Source organism: Podarcis cretensis (assembly GCF_951804945.1).
Source record: "Podarcis cretensis genome assembly, chromosome: 4".
Taxonomy (NCBI): Eukaryota; Metazoa; Chordata; class Lepidosauria; order Squamata; family Lacertidae; genus Podarcis; species Podarcis cretensis.
This window is the reverse complement of record NC_137173.1, coordinates 8888530-8913060: the sequence shown is the minus strand read 5'-3', so window position 1 is coordinate 8913060 and position 24531 is coordinate 8888530. Positions and strand designations below refer to the sequence as shown.

The 24531-nt window shown below is 47.0% G+C and overlaps 1 protein-coding gene and 1 long non-coding RNA gene across 2 annotated transcripts in view; both read left to right on the top strand.

Moving 5' to 3' along the window:
* LOC307215206 overlaps positions 1-7999 on the top strand; it is a 60623-nt gene extending 52624 nt beyond the window's left edge. Inside the window, exons 2-3 of the long non-coding RNA XR_013838382.1 lie at positions 4317-5428; positions 7872-7999. This is a non-coding gene — a long non-coding RNA (uncharacterized lncRNA). The remainder of the gene's footprint in view (positions 1-4316; positions 5429-7871) is intronic.
* A 363-nt stretch (positions 8000-8362) lies between these two features.
* Positions 8363-24531, top strand: part of WNT11 (Wnt family member 11) — a 63566-nt gene continuing 47397 nt past the window's right edge. Inside the window, exons 1-2 of the mRNA XM_079974028.1 lie at positions 8363-8487; positions 24204-24411. Of these exons, the coding sequence (XP_079830154.1) occupies positions 24335-24411 (77 nt within the window). The 5' untranslated portion in view covers positions 8363-8487; positions 24204-24334. The remainder of the gene's footprint in view (positions 8488-24203; positions 24412-24531) is intronic.

The window sequence follows — 24531 nt, the reverse complement described above, 5'->3', positions numbered from 1 at the left end:
CACTGGAGCAAAGGAGGGCTACGCTGAGCCACCTGCCCACCTGCCCAGGGCGGAACCCGGTTGTCTGGGCAGGGAGGAACACCAGGCCAGGCCACACAAGGTGTGTCTACCTGTGGGTGCCTGGTTCGTGCCGGCTCAAAAATTGTGCACCCAGGGCCATGGCCTCCCTGGCATCTCTTCTGCTGCCATCAGGCCTCACCAGTATGAACAATGGTCAGGACTGGTGGGAGCTGTAGTTCAAGGATATCTAGAGAGCCACAGGGTTGAGGGAAGGGTTCAAGAGAAGAGTCAAGGCTCCCACAAATTTATTACCACACTAAGAAGCATGGCGCTGTGGGTTAAACCACAGAGCCTAGGACTTGCCTATCAGAAGGTCGGCAGTTCGAATCCCCACGACGGGGTGAGCTCCCGTTGCTCGGTCCCTGCTCCTGCCAACCTAGCAGTTCAAAAGCACATCAAAGTGTAAGTAGATAAATAGGTACCACTGCGGCGGGAAGGTAAACGGCGTTTCCGTGCGCTGCTCTGGTTCGCCAGAAGCGGCTTAGTCATGCTGTCCACATGACCCAGAAGCTGTACGCCAGCTCTCCTCGGCCAGTAAAGCGAGATGAGCGCCCCAACCCCAGAGTTGTCCGTGACTGGATCTAATGGTCAGGGGTCCCTTTACCTTTTTAAGAAGCATAGAAATGGGAAGTGGCTTCCGAAGCAGGCTACTAAAATTGTTCAGGGGAAGGAGGAGTTGCCATTTATGATTGGCAAGGTTGCGCCTATAACTAGCCATCATCCATCCATCCATCCATCCAGGTATTCTGGGGCTACAGGGAATGAATGCATCAAATTCCTCCCCATCCCTAGGTAGACTTGATGTGCCTTTGGTTGGATGCAGCAGAGCCAAGGCTTCGGGGAATCACATCCCTCCCACGCTGGCAGCCCAGAATCAGAGAAACAACAAAAATTCTGACCAAGCAATTTATTCAATAATTCACAGAGAATGATGAAGGAATGCATTTTCCCGTAATAATGGCATTGCTCCATGTAAAGTCCCACCCACCCCTACGTCTCCCCTATTTGACGTTACTACTGTGAACTGAGCTTTCTGCCTCTGAGCTTTCTGTTCTAATACTCTCAATGCCCGTCTGGTCCTGGGAGGGGGGTGGGTCAGGAATACTTTCCAAGGACACTGAGTCTGTCAGCTGTCTCTCCCCTGGTGCTTCTCCTTCTTCCTGCTGTTTCGCTTCCAGTATTTCCCAGCTACTGCCCTCTGCAGCCTTTGAACTATGCCCTTCTGCAAACCACTGTTCTAAATCTATACTGTCCTCTTGTTCTTGGGAAGGTTTGAATCCCCACAACAGGGTGAGCTCCCGTTGCTCATTCCATCGCGGGGATTCGAACCGCCGACCTTCTGATCGGCAAGCCCTAGGCTCTGTGGTTTAACCCACAGCACCACCCATGTCCCATGAGGTACCACTGTACCACCTGCCAAAAACTGCAGGAGGTGAGAGTGCAGTTGTGCAAATGTCCAGCTTGTGAGCTTCCGACAGACACCTGGTCCGCCACTGCAAGAACAAGATGCTCGGTTAGATGGTCCTTTGGCCTCGTTCAACAGGCTCATTTTATGTTCTTACATACTCTTTAAGAAATTTCCCCCTCCAGCACTTTATCTCCCCCTCCTCCAAGAGAGAGAGAGAGATGGAATGGAGTCTGTCTTGCAATCTGACTTCAATTTGAATGTTTGGGCTGGTGTTTCTGTTTACTTGCAATGAAATTTAATTAGATTGTGTAGTCCTTCCTGTAAACATCTGAATTATCCAACTAAGAAGATACAGATGCACCTTTCCGTGGAAAAGAGGGGAGGGGAGAGAGCGGGGAGAAGGGTTTTCCGTAAGCTTGAGGAAAACCAAACATCTTTATACCTTAAGACGCTGATTCGTAAATGGTGTGCCGCAAGGGTAACCACAATGGTGCCACGAGGAATAAATTAAATGGTCCTGTGAGCTCCACAAAATATACCCAACCCACAAAGGAGGCTGCACGCTGCGTGATTTGTTTCTGAGACTTTGCTACCTCCCGATAATATGTACGCAGGGTGCAGGTCAAACTGTTTGCCTGTTTAACAAGATTTTTGTCACCCGATGTGACATTTAAAATTATATCACGCCCTTCCTCCGAAAGGAGCCCAGGGCAGCAAAGAGCAAGTTGTCAAATAATGAAACCATCTTTTAAAAAAAAAAAAAAAAATAAAACGTTTAAAACACAATTGCAATTGTAGGAGAGAAGCAGGAAGCCGCTGTATAGGAATGCGTTCAGTTCTTTGTTGCTGTTTTGCAGGCAGGGAAAGATCTCCACTGAAAAGTCTTGTTGGAAAAGCAAAGTCTTCACTAGGCACCAAAAAGATGTCAGCGATGTTGCTGGTTTAGTATCACCAAGCTATATAATAATAATAATAATAATAATAATAATAATAATAATAATAATATATTTATACCCCGCCTATCTGGCTGGGCTTCCCCAGTCACTCAGGGTGGCTTTCAACAAAATATTAAAATACAGTAATAAGCTAAAGGCCTACTTTCTGTGCTGTGCAGAGCGGACTTTCTGATAAGATGATATCTGCAAGAGACCTAACCCTGCGGGGCACAGTTATCAGGTACGTAAGTGGTGAGACCCAGAGTGCCAGCTTGGCCCTGTGGCCATGGGTGTCCGGGTCCCTGGGTGCTATGCAGAGTGCATGGCCCAGGCACCAACACTTTGTGGGTGCCAAGCCCCTTCGTGGAGAATTTTGTGGGTGCTCAGTGCCCCAGGGTGTTGGCACCTGTGGGACAGATGGTCTTTCGGGTATCTTGGTCCCATTCCATATAATGCTTCATACACCAAAACCAGCAACTTGAACCCATTTGATCACCCCCCCTGTTGTTGTTGTTGTTTAGTCATTTAGTCGTGTCCGACTCTTCGTGACCCCATGGAACAGAGCACGCCAGGCACTCCTGTCTTCCACTGCCTCCCGCAGTTTGGTCAAACTCATGCTGGTAGCTTCGAGAACACTGTCCCACCATCTCGTCCTCTGTCGTCCCCTTCTCCTTGTCTTTCCCAGCATCAGGGTCTTTTCCAGGGAGTCTTCTCTTCTCATGAGGTGGCCAAAGTCTTGGAGCCTCAGCTTCAGGATCTGTCCTTCCAGTGAGCACTCAGGGCTGATTTCCTTAGGAATGGATCGGTTTGATCTTCTTGCGGTCCATGGGACTCTCAAGAGTCTCCTCCAGCACCAGAATTCAAAAGCATCAATTCTTCGGCGATCAGCCTTCTTTATGGTCCAGCTCTCACTTCCCTACATCACTACAGGGAAAACCATAGCTTTAACTATACGGACCTTTGTTGGCAAGGTGATGTCTCTGCTTTTTAAGATGCTGCACCCCTGCTGACCAAGCATTATAAGCTAAGAGAGTCAAGGGTCGAGAAGACACGTGGCTGGCCAGATTGTTGCAAGGACCATGCCCACGTCATCAGCTAAGGACATAGGGAGAGACTACTGGATCAGGCCAATGGCCTATCTTGTCCAGCATCCTCTTCTCACAGAGGCCAACCAGATGCCTGTGGGAAACTTGCAAACAGGATCCGAGTGCAAGAGCACTTCAACCACGCCTGGCTCTCCATACTCAACCTAGGCAAGGCAGAGGCAGTACAGTGGTACCTTGGTCCTCAAATGCCTTGGTACCCAAGCAACTTGGAACCCAAACACTGCAAACCCGGTTTGTGAACTTTTTTTGGAAGCCGAATGTGCTCTGTTTTGTGTGTTACGCTTCCAATTTGAGTGCCACACTTCTGTTTGAAGTGTTACACTGAGGTCTGTCTGTTTTTGCTATTTATTTTGCGTTTCTGTTTTTGCGGCACTTTTTTTTTTAAAAAATGTGACTTTGTGGAACCCAGTTCAGCTACTGATTGATGATTGTATGACTGCAGTACAGTGGTACCTTGGGTTACATACACTTCAGGTTACAGACTCCGCTAACCCAGAAATGTTACCTCGGGTTAAGAACTTTGCTTCAGGATGAGAACAGAAATCTCGCAGCGGCGGTGCGGCAGCAGTGGAGGGCCCCATTAGCTAAAAGTGGTGCTTCAGGTTAAGAACAGTTTCAGGTTAAGAACGGACCTCCGGAACGAATTAAGTATGTAAGCAGAGGCACCACTGTACATTGTTTATTTCTTTCATTTTATGGATCCAGGGTCTCGTTAGATAGTAAAATTCATGTCAAATTGCTGTTTTAGGGGTTGCTTTTAAAAGTGTGGAACGGATTAATCCGTTTCGCATTACTTTCCGTGGGAAGGCGCGCCTTGGTTTTGGAACGCTTTGGTTTTGGAACGGACTTCCGGAACGGATTCCGTTTGAGAACCAAGGTACCACTGTATGACAGTTCAAGGGCCTGGATAGCTCAGTTGGTTAGAGCATGGCGCTGATAATGCCAAGGTTTCAGGTTTGATCCCTGCATGGGACAGCTGCAAATTCCTGCGTTGCAAGGGGGTTGGACTAGATGATCACGAGGGGCCCTTCCAACTCTATGAAGGATAGATTTTAGCCAGGCCAAAAGGGTGAAAAACAGGGCCAGAGAGAGGGCTGGCCTGGGGAGAAGAGGCATGGCTCAGGAGGAGCCAGATAGGGCTGGAGGGCAATATTTTGCCTGCATGTGCAAGGTTCTCCACCCCAGTTATAGCTCTAGGAGTGCTTCCAGCTTCAATAAAGCAAAGGATTCCTTGCCTCCAATGAATCTGGCCCATATAATCTTAAGGCTTAGCTGTAATACTTAACAGGGTTTGTGTGTTTATGTGTGTGCACCCGCAGCTTCCCAATCTTCCATGCACTTCCTCTGGCATTTTACCTCTGCCCTTTCATTCTCTTTATCAGATGGAGGATACATTCAGCAAAAGAAAAACTCCGCCTAAAAAATATTAATATTGCTCGGGTTTACTTATGAAATCAGCCGGTGGAATCAGTCAATAGCTGCCAGCCTTTGGAAAGGTAACATGAAAGAGTTCCGTCTGAAAGGTTAACTTGCTTATTTTTCTTGGTAATCATTAGCCATCCCCTGGAATCATGTTCAGGACAATTCTAGCATGAAGATTTCCTATGGAGCAGAAAATATGGATGCCTAAGCCATTTGCTGGGGGAAAGGGCTCAGGGAGAAGGGAGAATAACCCATTTAAAAGTTTACACATCTTAAATCCTTGGGCAGGCTGCGGCATTGTTATTTTATATCCTGCTGCTGCTTTTGCAAACAGAAACGTTTAATTTATTACGCACGGTGTTTCTTTTTCCTAGGGCCGCAGTGGAATCGTGCAAGGCAAATTTTAATTGGTGAGGCTGTAGGTTCAGGGCACACACCTGTTTATTATTTGTTAATCTGTTTGCTTTTGGGCATGTTCCGTCAAGAGGGAACCAAAGGTGAGTTATTAAAAGTTGTGTTTCCTTTTGACTTTGGAATGTAAGAAATGCTTGCTGGCAAATTTCACAGTGCCAATGGCAATGCCAATGGCAAATTTCACACTGGCCAACCACCTTCTTCTCCTTTGGCGATCACTCGTAGCCGAGTAAGATTGTCTTCCATAAACACGGTTTTCACAGTGAGTCCGTAAGTGATAGTGGAGGCCAATTCTGGATCCACACGTTCTCTTTAAAAAAGGTGACAGAACTGATTGCGGAAACTATCGAGACATCTCTCTATGAGCTGCGGCAGGAAAAATTCTTGCAAGGATCTTTGCAAACCATCTCTTAACGATATCTGAGGTGACCCTTCCTGAATCTCAAAATGGTTTCCGGCCTTCTAGGGGGACAGCGGAGATGATTTTCACCGCTCGACAGCTTTAAGTAAAATGCAGAGAGCAAAACCAAACCCCTGTATATGGTGTTTATTGACCTGACTAAGGCTTTTGACACTGTAAATCGTAACACCCTGTGGACTGTCCTTCTGAAAATTGGCTGCCCAGATAAATTTGTGAATATCCTTCAGCTCCTCCATGATAATATGACAGCAACAATTGCAGATAACAATGGCTCTCAAAGTGAACCGTTCACAGTGGGATCAGGTGTTAAACAGAGTTGTGTTATCGCCCCAACTCTGTTTCATTATTTTCATTGCCATGATCCTACACTTTGTCGAAGGGAAACTCCCCACTGGACTAGAAATCATATATTGAACACATGGAAAGCTCTTCAGTCTGAGCAGGGTGAAAGCAAAGAGTAAGGTTACCGTAAATGGTGGCAGCAGCAGGTTTTGCATTCATTGGAGGCTGGATCTGCTGCCCCTGTGGACTCTGCTACCTGAGGCAGTCACCTCACTTAGCCTCATGAGTGGGCTGGCCCTGCGACTTCCACTGTGCAGGAACATTTTGCCCAACATGGGGCTCGAATCCCCTACCCTGAATTTAAGAGTCTCACTAGTACGTTTTCGAGCGTAATTCAAAGTGTTGGCACTGACCTTGAAAGCCCTAAACGGCCTTGGCCCAGTAGACCTGAAGGAGCATCTCCACCCCCATCGCTCAGCCCAGACTCAGAGGTCCAGCTCCGAGGGCCTTCTGGCAGTTCCCTCCCTGCGAGAAGCGAAGTTACAGGGAACCAGACACAAGGGCCTTCTTGGTAGTGGCGCCCTCCTTGTGGAACGCCCTCCCATCAGGTGTCAAGGAGATGAGTAACTATGTAACCTTTAGAAGACATCTGAAGGCAGCCCTGTACAGTGGTACCTCGGGTTAAGAACTTAATTCGTTCCGGAGGTCCGTTCTTATCCTGAAACTGTTCTTAACCTGAAGCACCACTTTAGCTAATGGGGCCTCCCACCACCATGTGATTTCTGTTCTCATCCTGAGGTAAAGTTCTTAACCTGCGGTACTATTTCTGGGTTAGCGAAGTCTGTAACCTGAAGCATCTGTAACCTGAAGCACCTGTAACCCGAGGTACCACTGTATAGGGAAGCTGTTTAATGTTTAATGTTCAATTATTTTATATATGTTGGCAGCTGCCCAGAGTGGCTGGGGCAACCCAGTCAGATGGACAGGGTAAAAATCAATCAATCAATCAATCAATCAATCAATAATTTATTATTTATACCCCGCCCATCAGGCTGGGCTTGCCCAGCCACTCTGGGCGGCTTCCAACAAAATATTAAAATACTGTAATGCATCAATCATTAAAAGCTTCCCTAAACAGGGCTGCCTTCAGATGTCTTCTGAAAGTCTGGTAGTTGTTTTTCTCTTTGACATCTGGTGGGAGGGCGTTCCACAGGGAGGGCGCCACCACCGAGAAGGCCCTCTGCCTGGTTCCCTGTAACTTGGCTTCTGGCAGGGAGGGAACCGCCAGAAGGCTCTCGGCGCAGGACATCAGTGTCCGGGTAGAACGATGATTCCTTTGGGAACAGAGTTCGTCTCACCCTTGTCTCACCTTCCATTCTGCACATGCTCTGAAGTTCACTATTTTGTGCATCATCAGCTTGGCTCCCTGTGGAGGAAGCCAGCAGTACCGCTCTAAATCCGGTGCTGCCAGATAAGGGACTGGAATGGACCCCTTTCGGCTTGACCCAGGAGAGCTGGGTTCTTATGAGGAAAGGCTCCTGGGATCCGTCTGCAGTGGCGCTTAAGCCTGCGCGCAACAACCTGCGGCTTCTTTCCACGCTCCCCCGCCTGCCCTCTGGCGTTTATTTCTGTGCACGGAAGGGGGAAACGCGAGAGGAGTTTTGCTGCAGGGGTGCCTGCAGAGGGACAGTGTTGTGTGTGTGTGTGGGGGGGGGGGGGAATCCTGGGCAAATATATACTCCCCCTCTCTTTTTTTGTCAACTCCCCGCTGAACAGATCAAACACGTTTTATTTGTCCTGTATTTTTTTTCTCTCTCTCCAAGGCAGTAAATCCCGCACGTTTTTGTTATGCTAATACGGGCTGACATCACCACTCACATCAAAGCCCCGAGGAGCGCATAAAAGCAGGTTCCGCCAGCCGGAGAAGAGCCATAAAGGACTTTTGCAGCTGTGGAGCTGGACGGGGGTTTAGGAAGAAGAAGGGGCGATCGCCTGCGACTCAGGAGCCACACACACAGAGAGAGAAAAAGACGCGCACTTTGCAACATCTTCCCAGAGCCTCTCTTGCATTATTATTATTATTTTTTTTGCAATCATTTTTTCCCTCTTTCCCGATTTGCTCCTCCGCTCCAACTTCCCAGCGTCTCTTTCTCTCTCTCCAAATCCCTCGCCCGTCCTAGCTGTGTGTTTTTCAGTTTAACATCTATTTTCCCTCCGGCTGAGCTTCCTGCGCTCGGGAACCGTGTTTGGGAACCGTATCTTGGACTGCTAACATCCTCTCTGCCTAGAAAACATTTGATGTTCGTTGCAGAGGAGAAGCGGGGCTGTTGAAGAGATCTCCCACTTCAGATCCCCTTCCTTCCCCACCCCAGTTTTTGGAAGACGATTTTGGAGAAGGGACAAGGAAGAAGATTTCCCGCGCCCCACCGCTGCCAAAAGGTAAGGAGAAGCGAGGGACTTTTTGTTGCTTTTTTTTTTACTAGTAAACGCTGCGATCCTTTGAGGCTTGGTTTGGGTTGGGGAGAGGAGCGGTCCTAGTAATTCCTGGCTGAATGATCTAAGATGGTGAGGAGATAGACTAGATCCGGCTTGCTCGGAAAGTCTGGGATTTATTCATTGACGGAAAGTTGATGCGCCCGGATACCCAATTACGCTTAAGCGGTGCTGTGTGGTCCGTTTCAGCGAAATTGACAAGACGGCGCTGCGTTGTTTCGGAGGGTGGAAATGCAAGTCCGTGGAAGCTGTTTATGTTAAAGTGTACACATACACACTTATTTATTTATTTAAAACAGCCACAGCTTTGTGTGTTTCACACAGCCCTTGATTGGCGACAGTTGGCCAGTTTTGCAAAACAGGGGATGGCAAAAAGTCAGGGTTTCCAAACCTGGAGCGGTGGCGCGTGATCAGAAATCGCAAGCGTTTGGTACTTCGGCCAAGAGGCGCGTTGCGCTGCTGCAAAACCCCCACGTTTAAAAGTGGTCGGGGTTGCTGAGCCTGCTTGTAAAGCGCTCTTATTTTTAAAAGAAGTCAGCATTTTTGTAAAAAAAAAAAAGACACGAGAGAGAGCAGGAAATGCGACGCGGTGTGGTTATGGAAGCAGATGCGCCGTGGCTTGCCAGGCTGCTCTCTGGAGAAAGAAACTGCTGCTCTCGTTATCTATATGCCGGAAAACTATCTCTAGATGCGGGTTATCCGGACGTGGAGACAGACAGAGAGGGGTCCGCGTGTGACCCGCTGTAACACACACCTGTGGCTCTAATAAACAAGCGCCTTTCTTTCAAGTGTAACCTCTGATTCCGGATTGCTTGAAATATAGAAGAATAGTCACGTTCCTATTTCCGAACACAGAACCAGAATTAAAGAAGGCCCCCATCCCCTTTTAATATAACGCTGCCAACATTTATTCTGCCTTTGCGCCACAATGTACGTCACTTTGTCGAGGGAATGCATTTTAATTGGATTCGCCCTCCTCGCGTTATCACGAGGTCTAGAAACTTGGAGCGCAAGCCATCAAGAATGCCTGTTGCGTAAGACCCTTTCAGCTCTACACAATTCCTGCTCTCAATGCGAATTGCGCTGGTGACAACCCTAGATAATATTCTGGGAGCTAAAAAAGGAAAAAAGGAGCTGTTGGCAGTTAGGTGGCAAGCTTGCTGACATTTAAACTGGAGCATTTATACTCAGAATTAGTAAGCCCCGTTGCACCCAACGGGGCTTCCTGGTGTAAATGTGTATAGGATTTTATACCCCTAAACGCACTTGTTGGACAATATTCCATTGAACTCAGTGGGAATTAATTCTGAGCAATCACATGCAGATGTTGAGCTGCAAAGCTGTTCATTGAAAGGTAGGGGGGCCGCTAATAAAATGGGTCCTACTCATGAGCAAACATGCATGGACTTGGGCTGCCAGTTTGGTTGATAGCTGACAGTGGGGGCCCACCCATGATCTAGGGATACTTTTTTGGTTTGTAAGCTGCACTGAACTCAGCTGAACTCCCTCCCTGTTAAATATACCCAGGATTGTAACAGCACTCTCCTTTGCTTATTTATCGAAGCATTTTTAATCCATACTTTTATATGAGTACAGAAAGGTGTTGCGCAGCATGCAAGACTATAGCAACATGAGTAAAAGCATTAGGGGAAAAAAATCATTTAAAATGCCAATTAATATAACGATCAATTATTATTATTATTAGTTTAATATATGCCTCACATTTTTACGAAAGCACACAGTGGCTCTTGCAAACACCCGCAAGCAGAAGGCAGGTGTTCCTTGTCCCTAAAACAGCTGGAAAGGCAGGTTCATTTTGTTGCCGTTGTTAAAAACTGATGATAGGCACGATTCAGGAGGTTTGACTGAGCCAGCAAGCTTTTGAAGGTTGTGGGGACCCTTTAGATGAAAAAGGGGGTGCGCTGAGAACTGGGGGGAAACAGGAGATGCTGTAGGAGTGTGGACTTCTATTGGGTGGCAACATGATCTATTTTACTGTGTCCCAGGCAGACAGCAATTCACCTAGTAAAGACAAAACGTTATAGGTGCAGACTTTTTGGTGTTGGAAAATCTTTGCTTTCTTTCTCCGCCTCCCCCCCCACCACCACCACCACTCCACAGATGTGATTTCACAGGAGTCTGGATTTGCAAATCCAAACCTGTGTCAGGATGAGCCAGATATAATTGCTGGCAGGCGCGTCCCTGTTGTGAATTTTGCAAAGGGGGAAAGCGCATTCTGCTTGCTTATATTTTAAATTTCCACACTGTCCTTCATCTGAGGAACACAGGGTGTGTTTTACAGTGCAAGAACACAAAAATACTTTCCATAGAAACCTACAACAACAAACCTCCGACGGCCTAACAGGCCATAAATGAATCTTCATCAAGGTTTGCGACTCTGGCTGCCACCTCTTACATTTGTATTCTGCCTTTTATGTATGTGTCCTACGTGTGGTTCTCAGAGAGCTGACCTAGACCTGCTTATTAGGTTCAGAAAGATGGTAGCTCCACGCGCCTTCAGGCCGGTCTTTAGCTGCTTTCTGACTGCATTCAAGGAGAGCTGGCTGGTTTTTCAAAGGTAGGATCAGGCTCACAAAACAAGCTTTTCTGGTCCTGGTTGGCTGTACTCTAATTCAAACTGGGGTGTGGTTGAATATATTTTGCCTTTGAATACTATGTGCTGGGTGTGAGGAGGCAGGTGCGCTGTTGCTTTCATAGGTGCCCAGGGGCTTCCTAAAGGCATTTGATGTTCTTACGCTGCATGAAAAAGAAAATTGGTTTTTCAATGGGCAGGGCTGTAGCTCAGTGCTGCATGTGCAGAGGACCACGGGTTCAATCACTAATGGGCAGGGGGAGACTTTCTCTGCCTGAGACCCCAGGGAACTGATGCCAGTCATTGTTGACAATAATGGGCTAATGGACCAGTGCTTTAACGCAGTTTGCATGTTCCTAAAGGTAAAGGGACCCCTGACCATTAGGTCCAGTCGTGGACGACTCTGGGGTTGCAGTGCTCATCTCGCTTTACTGGCCAAGGGAGCCGGCGTACAGCTTCTGGGTCATGTGGCCAGCAGGACTAAGCCACTTCTGGCGAACCAGAGCAGCGCACGGAAATGCCGTTTACCTTCCCGCCGGAGTGGTACCTATCTATCTACTTGCACTTTGACGTGCTTTCGAACTGCTAGGTTGGCAGGAGCTGGGACTGAGCAACGGGAGCTCACCCCGTCGCGGGGATTCAAACCGCTGACCTTCTGATTGGCAAGTCCTAGGCTCTGTGGTTTAACCCACAGCGCCACCCACGTCCCTTTATATAAAGTAGCTGAATGCTTAAGCCTTCAATATGCAGTGGTACCTCTGGTTACAGACGCTTCAGGTTACAGACTCCGCTAACCCAGAAATAGTACCTCGGGTTAAGAACTTTGCTTCAGGATGAGAACAGAAATCACCCAGCGGCAGCGGGAGGCCCCATTTAGCTAAAGTGGTGCTTCAGGTTAAGAACAGTTTCAGGTTAAGAACAGACCTCCGGAACGAATTAAGTTCTTAACACGAGGTACCACTGTATATTCTGGGTGGTCTTCAACTAAGTTTTTACTCAGAGTAGACTCGCTGAAATTAACGACCATGTCTAAATTGAGCTGGGCTTATAACTGTTTTCCCTTTGTGGAGAACGGGAGCACAACTCCATGCAATGGGAAACATAGCATGTCAGGGAGGAAAGTTTGGTTTCGTCTTCTCTCTTGAGAAGCTGAGGAAATAGCTCAGTTGGTTAGAGCATGGTGCTGATAAGGACAAGGTTGCAGGTTTGATCCCTGTATGGGACAGCTGCACAGCAGGGGGTTGGACTAGATGACCCTCAGGGTCCCTTTTGACTCTACAGTGCTATGATTCTAAGTTATTTATTCATGGGTTGCAAATGGTTTTGTTGGGAAGGGGTAGCCAGACATGCAATCAGCCCCCCTTCTGTAGCCTAAATTGGTAGTTCAAGATATGCTTTACCATATATATATATATATAGTTGCCGATTGTGTAAATTGGCCCCAAATTATTCCTACATTTTGTTGAAGGCAAAGTGCCACAGACAGGATTTCTCCTGAACTCCAAAACATCTGGTCCTGGCAGAGCTCCATCCTGCAAACTTTCAATGACTTGGAACTAGATGTTAACAAGAGTAATGTCATCTTGCGGCTGAAAATATAATCCCCGTCTCTCTCTTTCTTCCCTTGTCTTACATAACATTTAGGGAGGCATGACATGAGAGTTAATTAAAGGAATGTTTTCTTTAAAACAATCCATTAGTTTAACATCATTTATATCCCGCTTTTCTTCCCTTAGGAGATCAGAGCAGTATACATTTTTGTGAAAAAATGTTGATATATGGATGTAGCAGCCAATAGGAAACAGTAGCAAGATAACACAGCGGCCAAAATATCTTCAATATCTGATTAAAAAGCAAAGCTTTGAACCTCCCTCCTTAAATATAAACAGCCAGCAGCCTTGTAATTGGCATTTTTCATGAATTCAAAATGGGGGGAAATCAGTACAATTGTGAAATCAGTGATTAAAATCAGTTCAGCTTTGAAATGGGTGGTTGAAATCAGTGCAGTTTTGAAATCCATGGGTCATAATCAGTGCAGGTTTGAAGGGTCCAGCCTGGCATTTTGTTTCAAAAAGACACCCAGTTGTAGCCCAAAGTAGATGAAAACCTGCTGCTTGATCTTCGGAACCACAGTGCAAAAAATTGGGTGTGATTTCTTCAGGCTGTCCTTTGGGTATTGTGGTTATCCCATGCTGTTTAGGGTGTCCTAGGGTGTCATCTAGGTCAGATGAAACCCAAGCCGGAATTAAGATTGCCGGAAAAATATCAACCACCTCGGATATGCAGATGACACAACTTTGATGGCAGAAAGTGTGGAGGAATTAAAGAACCTTTTAATGAGGGTGAAAGAGGAGAGCGCAAAATATGGTCTGAAGCTCAACATAAAAAAAAACCTAAGATCATGGCCACTTGTCCCATCACCTCCTGGCAAATAGAAGGGGAAGAAATGGAGGCAGTGAGAGATTTTACTTTCTTGGGCTCCGTGATCATTGCAGATGGTGACAGCAGTCACGAAATTAAAAGACGCCTGCATCTTGGGAGAAAAGCGATGACAAACCTAGACAGCATCTTAAAAAGCAGAGACATCCCGCAGGTACTATTTCTGGGTTAGCGGAGTCTGTAATCTGAAGCGTCTGTAACCCGAGGTACCACTGTAAATTGGACTTTTTCTTCTTTATTGTAAGCCACCAGAAAACTTTATTTTATGGGGTGGCATGTTGTCAATTATTTATTTATTTTTTTAGAAGACCAGAATTTCTGCCAGAATAGAGATTCTTAGGATCAAAACATCAACAGGTGGAGAAAAATGTGTCACATATTTTGCAAGCTCTTTTTGCATACCCTGAGGTCACAGGGAGCTAAAGGTGTAACCTGAAGAGGAATTTCTAAGGGGAGGAAAGGATGAGGGATGGGGCGGTGAAATCGGGTGTGTTGTTTACAAAGGTGAAAAGTCAGGTCACAAGTCAAGGCAGGAACAAGTGGCTTGTTATCTGCTGCTACTAACCTGACCCTGTTTGCCTTTGGCTGAGCCCCCCAACCCCCCTTTTAAACACATCTGTGTGAGTTTGTAGAGAAAGATAGCTTCTTCTTTGGCTGCTGTTGGCTTTAAAAAGAGGAAATGGACAGATTTGTGGGCAGTGGCAAATGTTGGTGTGCAGGGAGAAATAAATGTTGATGCTTGGGGAGAAAATGCAGGCAGCTGTATTGAGCCATTTAATAAAGGACATCACCTTGCCGACAAAGGTCCATATAGTTCAAGCTATGGTTTTCCCAGTAGTGATGTATGTAAGTGAGAGCTGGACCCTAAAGAAGGCTGATCGCCGAAGAATGGATGCTTTTGAATTATGGTGCTGGGGAAGACTCTTGAGAGTCCCATGGACTCCCAAGAAGATCAAACCGATCCATTCTGAAGGAAATCAGCCCTGAGTGCTCACTGGAAGGACAGATCCTGAAGCTGAGGCTCCAAGACTTTGGCCACCTCATGAGAAGAGAAGACTCCCTGGAAAAGACCCTGATGCTGGGAAAGATGGAGGGCACAAGGAGAAGGGGACGACAGAGGACGAGGTGGTTGGACAGTGTTCTCGAAGCTACCAGCATGAGTTTGACCCAACTGCGGGAGGCAGTGGAAGACAGGAGTGCCTGGCCGTGCTCTGGTCCAGGGGGTCACGAAGAGTCGGACAAGACTAAACAACTAAACAAATAGCATTTAAGGAGAGAATAGACTTTGAATGAGTCATCAGGCAGAGCCATCAGGAATAAAAGCCATCACCCAATGGAATAAAAACACAAATTCAGCCCATTTTAGTCCCAAAGACTAAACTAAGGCCAATTGTTTTCATTGTTATTGGCCCATCATTCAGCAGTTAGTGATAGAGATGATTGGGAAGGAACGCATAGCAGCAGATCCTGTTCGTTTTGTTGAATTATTTCGTAAAAACAGTGCAGTGTTGGTACGTTACGGCTGGTTTTTCTCAGGATCTGCGCTCTGCAAATTGGGCTTTTGAGTTTCACCTCTGGAATATAGCAAACTGCTGCTTTAGGAAACAGCAGCAACAGGAGCCTGTGTTGTTAAGAAGCCCAAATCCATCAGAGAGATAGAGGCTCCAAAATAGCCCATTTCAAGCAGTGCAGTGAATGCTTTAAGGAGTGAAGTTTTCAAGTGGGGCTTCTTTGGGGCAGAGATAAAAAGCATTTGAAACACTCCAGTGGAAGCAGAGGCAGAAACTGGGATAAAAATGGCCAGCGATTGACTGAACTTATCTCTGCTTGCAGTGATTGGGGATTTTTTTAAAAAAAGAAGTTAGAAGAGGAGGTCTGCCAAGACAAGCCTGCTCTTATAATGGCACTTTTCCAGGAACGGCGTTTGGAGAGAGTAGATTCCGAGGCCGGTGGGACTCCCTGGACGAAAACTTTCTAACACACACAGCAGAGCACAGCTCTCTCCTCCAGAGTCATGCTCAGAGACTGATCTCCCCTGACCCTCCCAGGTGGTTCAAACGCACTCATAAAAAGTAGAGCGTGTAAGAACATAAGAGAAGCTTGGCTGGATCAGGCCAAAGACCCATCTAGTCCAGCTTCCTACACTTACCAGTGGCCAACCAGCTGCCTATTATGGGAAGGCTGCAAGCAGAACCAGAGAGCAACAGCAACTCTCCCCATCAGGAACACACATTCAGACAGTGGAGGCAGAACATAGCCCTTGTGGCTAGAAGACCTCCAGGTGTCCCTATTTTCCAGGGACAGTCCTGAATTTACAGAAGCCGTCCCAGTTTCTGATTTGATCCTGGATGCAGAATGTCCTGCTTTTCCTTAGGACATTCCTATACTCATTGGAGAAATGTTGGAGGATATGGAATAGGACATTCTATGGTGCTGGAGGAGACTCTTGAGAGTCCCATGGACTGCAAGAAGATCAAACTGATCCATTCTTAAGGAAATCAGCCCTGAGTGCTCACTGGAAGGACAGATCCTGAAGCTGAGGCTCCAAGACTTTGGCCACCTCATGAGAAGAGAAGACTCCCTGGAAAAGACCCTGATGTTGGGAAAGATGGAGGGCACAAGGAGAAGGGGATGACAGAGGATGAGATGTTGGGACAGTGTTCTCGAAACTGCTAGCATGAGTTTGACCAAACTGCGGGAGGCAGTGGAAGACAGGAGTGCCTGGCGTGCTCTGGTCCATGGTGTCACGAAGAGTCGGACACGACTAAACGACTAAACAACAACAACATATACACCAGAGAAATGTTGGAGGGGACGTCTCTCTTTTCATTGGAGAAATGTTGGAGGGTATGTAAGATGCATCTGTTCACTGAGGCTCCTGTATATTCCGACACTTTTAGTGGTTGTTTGAAGTATCCTGTATCGTGGAAATTATTCTGTCAAATAGTTATCTAGCCTGATTATTGTCTTCCAAAGCAACTACGCTATTCCGAACTTATAAATGGAAAGTGTAATGTGGGTGGTCAACAAAAGAGGTTTAAAGACTCTCTCAAGGCAAATCTTAAAAAATGTAGTATAACTGGGAAACACTGGCCTGCAAGCGCTCCAGTTGGAGAATAGCCTTCACCAAAAGTGTCATGAGCTTTGAAGACGCTCGAACTCAGGATGCAAGGGAGAAACGTGCCAAGAGGAAGGCACGCTTGGCAAACCCTCATTGTGATCAGCTCCTGCCCGGAAACATATGTCCCCACTGTGGAAGGACGTGTGGATCCAGAACTGGCCTCCACAGTCCCTTATGGACTCACTGTTAAAACCGCATTCATGGAAGACAATCTTACTCGGCTACGAGTGATTGCCAAAGAAGAAGAGACATGTTTTTTAACTGATTGTTGCATAATTGGTTACTTGACTGTGTTTTAAACGGCCCTCCACTCCCATAGGAGGAAGACATAAATAACAACAAATAATCTCCAAGCAAGGATTTCGTAGGACTGCAGCCTTACTTAGAAATGAATTTGGACTGTGGTCAATAACATTCCCTTCCCGTTGAAAGCGATCCAGGATGGATCAAGCTGTGCATTGTAGAATCATAGAATGGTGGAGTTGTAAGGGACCCTGAGGGTCATCTAGTCCAACCCCCTGCTTATCTTAAGGCTGTACTATGGAAAATAATGTAGTAAGGTGCATTACACTGAGATGGACCAATGGTCTAGGTAGCTCAGCGTTGTCTACATTGTCTGGGATTGACCCTGAGACCTTCTCTTACAGAGTCTGCTTTGCTACTGAGTTCCAGCCCTTACTTCCATTAGGTAGAATTAGATGGTCAGTATAGTAAAAGCTCTGGTTTTCCCAGTAGTGATGTATGGAAGTGAGAGCCGGACCATAAAGAAGGCTGATAGCTGAAGAATTGATGCTTTTGAATTATGGTGCTGGAGGAGACTCTTGAGAGTCCCATGGACAGCAAGAAGATCAAACCTCTCCATTCTGAAGGAAATCAGCCCTGAGTGCTCACTGGAAGGACAGATCGTGAAGCTAAGTCTCCAAGACTTTGGCCACCTCATGAGAAGAGAAGACTCCCTGGAAAAGACCCTGATGTTGGGAAAGATGGAGGGCACAAGGAGAAGGGGATGACAGAGGACGAGATGGTTGGATAGTGTTCTCGAAGCTACCAGCATGAGTTTGACCAAGCTGTGGGAGGCAGTGGAAAACAGGAGTGCCTGGCGTGCTCTGGTCCATGGGGTCACGAAGAGTCGGACACGACGAAACGACTAAACAACAAGAATTAGATGGGTGGGGAAAAAGAGAGGGAGTTTTCCTCAAATATGTGGCCAGGCTGTGAAGGTACAACTATGTATGATTTCTTTGCACCCAGTTGCCTGGGTGAGGGGCAGCCTTCAGGCCCTGCCAACTGCCCAAGGATGCCAGGAGCTGTTACACCTCTTTTAAATGATGTGATTCTGTTGTCGTGAAGTGTGGCATGGCAAGGAATGGCTCAGGCCTTGCTAGGTCTCTGCAGTGATTGGTGTAGTGCTTAGTGTCGGACTAGGAGACTCGGGTTCAAAGCCCACGTGGGCATAAAGCTGTTTTTTACGACTGCTGTCTTTACATGTCTGCTGTGATGATAAACAAAGGGTGACGTAGCAGCAAAGAGACTGAGCTGCAAATCAATCCATGTATATGTTTGCTGCATTTTTAGGCTGCCCAACTGAAGAGGAAAAAATCATGGGTGGTTTACAAGTTAAAACCGTCAGGCGTACGAGTAAAGCTATAAAACCATGAAACCGCAAAGCCAGTGCAGACCAGGGCAAGCAAGAGAGAGTGCAATTGGTGTAGCAAATCAACAAATATTTGGTTTCAAAGCTTGCCTCTGCTGTGAACATGCTGGGTGGCTTTAAGCAGACCTCAAGATTCCTATCTGCAATATGGGAAATAATGCAAATGACTAATTTATATAAAATATATGAACCAGTCTTATCTTTATGATTATGAGGGTTTTTGATTTTTTAAAATTGTTTGTAATACTGTATTTTAACCTGCCCTGGGACCGAAGAGTGAAGAAGAAGAAGAAGAAGAAGAAGAAGAAGAAGCTGGAACATGTGCAGAAGAGGTTGACCAAGGTGATCAAGGGCCAGGAAACCAGCCCTGATTGTGGGATGTGAAACACAAGAGCAGTCAAGTACAACATTCCTAGAGTGGACATGTTTACACATGGGGAGGAATGTTTGTCCAGCCAGCAGGTAAACTTCCTGTTTCCTTCTGGGCTGGGACAGACGTCCTCTGCATGTGACTAGAGGTGGGCGTGGCCTCACCTGTGCAGGTAACGGCAAAAGCACAGGGCAGCCATCTCTCTCTCTATGACTACTTTTGTCGAAGAAGCAACATCTGCTTAGCCAAAGATGCTCTCTTGGCAAGAGAGGACAAAGGGACTGTCTTCTTATGAGATAGTTTCCAGGTGTATGTTACTTTTCTAAGCTAAGTCTGCCTTCTGGGATCCGATTGTGAACAGAATGTGAGTGAGTAAACTCTTTTTATACTTTTATAGAAGACTGTGTCGTGTCTTATCTTTTATGAGGGAATAAGGGGGAAATACCAGAACAGTTATTATAGAGGCTTTAGCGAGCCTGAGCAAACGCATCTGCTGTGAGTTTGAAAAGTGGAATGTTACTCTGCTAAATTGTGGAACTTGTTAACACAAGTTGGAAAGGCTATAATCAAGCAATATATCCTCTCCTGCATCCCTGAACATTCCCACGCTGATGAGGAACGGTTGAAGCAGTTGGGGATGTTTAGCCTGGAGAAGAGAAGAGCGAGAGGTGATAGAATTGCCAACGTCCGAAGAGGTGTCGCTTGGAAGATGGAGCAAGCTTTTTTTCTGCTGCTCCAGAGGGCAAAACCCGAACCAATAAATTCCAATGGCAAGAAATGAGGTTCCGATTAAACATCGGGAAGAACTTTCTGACACTAAGAGCTGTTCGACAGTGGAATTGTCTCCCTCGGGAGGTTGTGGACTCTGCTTCCTTGGGGGCTTTTAAGCAGAGGTTAGATTTCCACCTGCCATGTATAATCTTGTTGAGATTCATTTATTACAGGTGGTTGGACTAGATGACCCTAACAAAACTCAGTGGAAGAATAAGAAATCAAGATAACCAACGTTTTATAAAAGAATGGAAATGGCTTATTGAATATTTACAGAGAAATTGTAAACAGATTAGAACATTGGCAGGATTATTGTAATAACCTGCGGTTTCGTAAGAGTATATATTTAAAGAATGCAGAATCCTCTCTTAAAGACCGTTCCTAGCCCAGGGGTCAGCAAACTTTTTCAGCAGGGGGCCAGTCCCCTGTCCCTCAGACCTTGTGGGGGGCCGGACTATATACCGTATTTTTCGCCCTATAGGACGCACTTTTCCCCCTCCAAAAATGAAGGGGAAATGCGTGTGCATCCTATGGGGCGAATGCAGGCTTTCGCTGAAGCCTGGAGAGCGAGAGGGGTCGGTGCGCACCGACCCCTCTCGCTCTCCAGGCTTCAGGAGAGCCGCAGCGCCAGTCCCACAAGGTCGGGGACAGCGGGGAGGCGGAACGCCGCCATCCCGCTGTCTCCCGATGTGGTTTGGAGGCTGACGGCGGGGAGACGCGTGCTTCTCCCCACCGCCAGCCCCGCAAGCTCCGGGGACAGCTGGGAGGTGCAGCGCGTCCTCCCGCTGTCCCCGGACCTGATCTGCAGGCGGGCGGCGGGGAGAAGAGCGCTTCTCCCCGCAGCCGGCCCCACAAGCGCCTGGGGGGGAAATAATTTTTTTTCTTTATTTCCCCCCAAAAAGCTTGGTGCGTCCTATGGGGCGAAAAATACGGTGTGTGTGTGTGTGTGTGTGTGTGTGTGTGTGTATATTGGGGGGGGGGATGAACGAATTCCTTTTTTTTTAAGAAGGAGAAAGGCCTGTTTTTAAGGAGTTCAGATAATAATTGTTGGGCTTTTTAGGGAGGAGGAAAGCCCCATGTTTATGGGCTGCAGGGCTAAAATGTTGAGCTTTTTTTTAAGGAAGCCAAAGTTGTGAGTGCCAGTGATCTACCACAGATCACAATCTACTTGTTGGACGTGTCTGTTCTATATTTCATATTCCCCCCCCCCGAGGATCTCCTCCCCCCCCCATTAATTACCACAACACCCCTGTGAGGTAGGTTAGGCTGAAAGGCAGTGCAGCGGCGTAGCGTGGGTTGTCAGCACCCAGGGCAAGGCAAGTAATTTGCGCCCCCTAACCCGGGGCAAGGCAAGTAATTTGCGCCCCTAACCCCTAACCTGCCGCCGCTGCCAGCTTCTTCTTGCTGCTGCCAGGGCTGGTCGGGTGTGGTTCTCTCCCGCGCTCAGCGCTGCGCTGGGCGGCTGCTGCACTGTCCCTCCCCCAGATAGTCCCTCCCTCGCTCTCTCTCCGCTCCGCTCCGCACCGCAACGCACGCCTTGCACCCTCCCCCTCCACAGTGGGCGGCGACCCGGCAGCATGGATCAGATTCGCACAGCCCGCACTGCAGTGAGAGAGAGTGAGTGAGCCAGGTAGGGGCAGAGAGCTGCGAGTGCGAGTGCCCCCCCCCAATGTTGCGCCCGGTGCGGCTGGCCCCCCTGCACCCCCATGCTACGCCACTGAGGCAGTGACTGGCCCCAAGGTCACCCAATGAACTTCATGACCAAGTGGGGTTGGGGAGAGAGAGGATTTGAACCCTAGTTTTCTAGGTCCTGGTCCAACCCTCTAACCACTGCTCCTCACTGCCTCTCACCCCCCCCACCCTCTGGTGAATAGATTGCCTCTTTCTTTCTAAGTCTGGCTTTCTATTCATCTGTAGATACTCTTTATCTTGCAAATGAAATAATCTGATATCTTTGTTTTTTGTCCTTGCATGCTGTGTTATTTTAATTCAATAAAGTTTCAAAAGTAAAAAAAAAAGTGGATTTATTGTGCTGGGGCAAGGCAGCACTTTCATCTGCTTTCATCATGAAAACCTAATGTTTTGTTATGTAATAGAATTACTCACATGAAATACTGACAGTCTGCATGTGCCCTAAGGGTGCTGAATTATGCACCCAATACTGGATTCTGAGCTCAGACAGAATCCTTGTTCTGTATTCTATTCAGCCATGAAGTTCATGGCATGATCTTGACTTAGCTGGCAGTATTGTTTTAAGGATGAAACTGCTATGCTGTGTGTGTGCAAGAAACCACATCTGCGTTCACACTGCAGTTCGTTCAGTTTCCCGGACTTTCCCCTAACTGTTAATTTTTGTATCGTATTTGAGCTTTCACATGAGGCAAAAGCTACTTCTAGTAGAAGTTTAGCCCTTATTTCTGTGTTAATTAGTTCCGGAAATAACCTCTTGCAACTCCACTAACCTGGATGATCGAGGGAACAAAGGGACAAAATTTGGGGTGGTATACTAGGCTGTGTCATTTTAGGACTTAAAATTAAGTTTTGAACATTTCTTCAGTGAAGGGTCTTAAAAAACGATCAGGCATCATTTAGCTTGGTAAGTTTATGTTTGATTAAGAAGCAGACAAACTGCTCTTGGGTTGAACAACTCACAGAATTGTAGAGTGGGAAGGGACCCCGAGGGTCATCTAGTCCAACCCTCTGCAATGCAGGTTTTTTTTTGTCCAAGATAGGGCTTGAACCCACAACCCTGAGATTCAGTGTCTCTGAGCCATCCCAGCAAACCAAATAATTTTAATACTGCCTCCTAAAAATGTCAGGTCATTAAAAATAGGTATAATATATAAATAAAATAAAATACTCACTGCAAGTTCTTGGCAATCATTTTTATTGATTTCTACGCAATTTTACACACATTTCATTTACAGAGCAAAACCAAATTATATTGATTTAACCAAAATATATTTTTGAGTTTGCAAGTTCTCTTTTTAGCACCCCTTGTTTTTTTGGAATTTGAAAGTTGATAAATTCAACACGCTTTAGCAGTATAAAGGTAAAGGTAAAGGGACCCCTGACCATTACCGGTAGGTCCAGTCACGGACGACTCTGGGGTCGCGGCGCTCATCTCGCTTTATTGGCCGAGGGAGCCTGTGTACAGCTTCCGGGTCATGGGGCCAGCATGACTAAGCCGCTTCTGGCAAACCATAGCAGCGCACGGAAACACCGTTTACCTTCCCGCCAGAGTGGTACCTATTTATCTACTTGCACTTTGACATGCTTTCAAACTGCTAGATTGGCAGGAGCAGGGATCGAGCAACGGGAACTCACCCTGTTGTGGGGATTCGAACTGCCGACCTTCTGACTGGCAAGCCCTAGGCTCTGTGGTTTAACCCACAGTACCACCCACGTCCCTCTAGCAGTATAAAAGCAGACAGTTAATACCCACCATTTTCGTGGAGGAATAATCTGGGAACAGAATTGCGCATGTGTTGAAGGGGGGGGGTAGCAACATTGTCCAGTAATGTCTGTTGTTGTTACCCACTGGTGTGCATGAGAGTTAGCACGACATGCCAGTACAGTGGTACCTCTGGTTGTGAACAGGATCCATTCCGGAGGCCCGTTCGCAACATGAAAAGAACTCAACCTGCAGCAGTGCATCTGTGCGGGTCGCGATTCGCCGCTTCTGTGCATGCGTGTGACCTCATTTTGCGCTTTCCAGTACTTCTGGGTCGCCGCGGGACGCAACCTTTAAAAAACGTATCATGAAGCAAACGTAACATGAGGTATGACTGTATATTGGTCCAGAAGCCTCCGTTCCATAATGCAGGTGTGAAAGGAACGCTTGGAAGCAGGACAGAAATGCTAGCGTTCTAATCGGGAAAACTGGTGCAATTTCCCCCCCGCCTTGATGCATTTCATGTGTGCTCTTCTGAGGTCATTGAGTGAAGAGAAGGATTCAATAAATGCATTTAAATCCTGGACTATTATTATCCCTTCCACACACACACACACACACCTCCTGCAAAGCCCTGCCTGATCATCCTGCAGAGAGGCTGTTTGCAATTGCGTGCTTATTCCCAGCTGCGGTTGTTCCTTGGGGTCCAGGTGTTTGAGTATGTGGGAGAAGTGAGATACTCCACCTAATGAGGTGCGAAGGAAATCAAGAGGCAGAAGGCAGCTTCGAGCATCCCTCACAGGCACTCCAGGCAGCCTCCAACATCTGCAAGCAGAGAGGGCATCTCCATTAGCCGACATCCGTTCCTGTAATTCGTCTCCTTAAAAAAAAAAGGGCTCTTTCCCTCCACTTCGACTTTTAATATATTTGCAAATGAAAAAAGGATGAAGATTAAAACCTCCAGGGAGGGTGGAGATTTGATGTCCATACATTTCTCTCCCTCCCCCTTTCCTCTTCTCAGCCATACATATATATATAAATGGGGAGGGATAAAGAATGAAAATCTGCCATATGCAGAGTTAACCAAAACCATGCAATAGGACTTGAGTGCCTTTGCTGTAATTCAAGCCATCCAGTCTGCCTGTTTCTGGGACTACATCGCTTGTATCAAGAACAGGGGGACTCCGTGGTGGCGGGAACCCGAATTTCGTTTGCGATTCGCAAACCACTCCTTTGCAGTTTGATTTCTCTTTCGGTACAGATGTAAAAAGGCGCGGTGTTAACCCGTTTTTGTTTTCTTCTCCCCTTCCTCAATTTCAGGTTGGCGTTTTGAGGAATTCCTCTCTCCTCCCTCTCCCATAAAGGAGGGGTTTTTTCTTTTCCCAAAAGCCACTTTTATTTTTTCCTGAAGAGATTTCGTGGCGAAAAGAGAGAGGTAGAACCGGGCAAAGATGACACGGCAATTTTTGGTGGCCTTTTTCCTGGCTTTCGTCCTGCAGAATGGGACCTGCAACGGAATCAAGTGGTTGTAAGTGTTGTCTTTAATTATTATTTTTTAAAAATCTGCCCAGGCATTGTGTGACGATTTGCAATTTTGCCACGTACTTTAAACCATGTGTCAGGGTGGACGCAGAAAACCCAAGGTCCA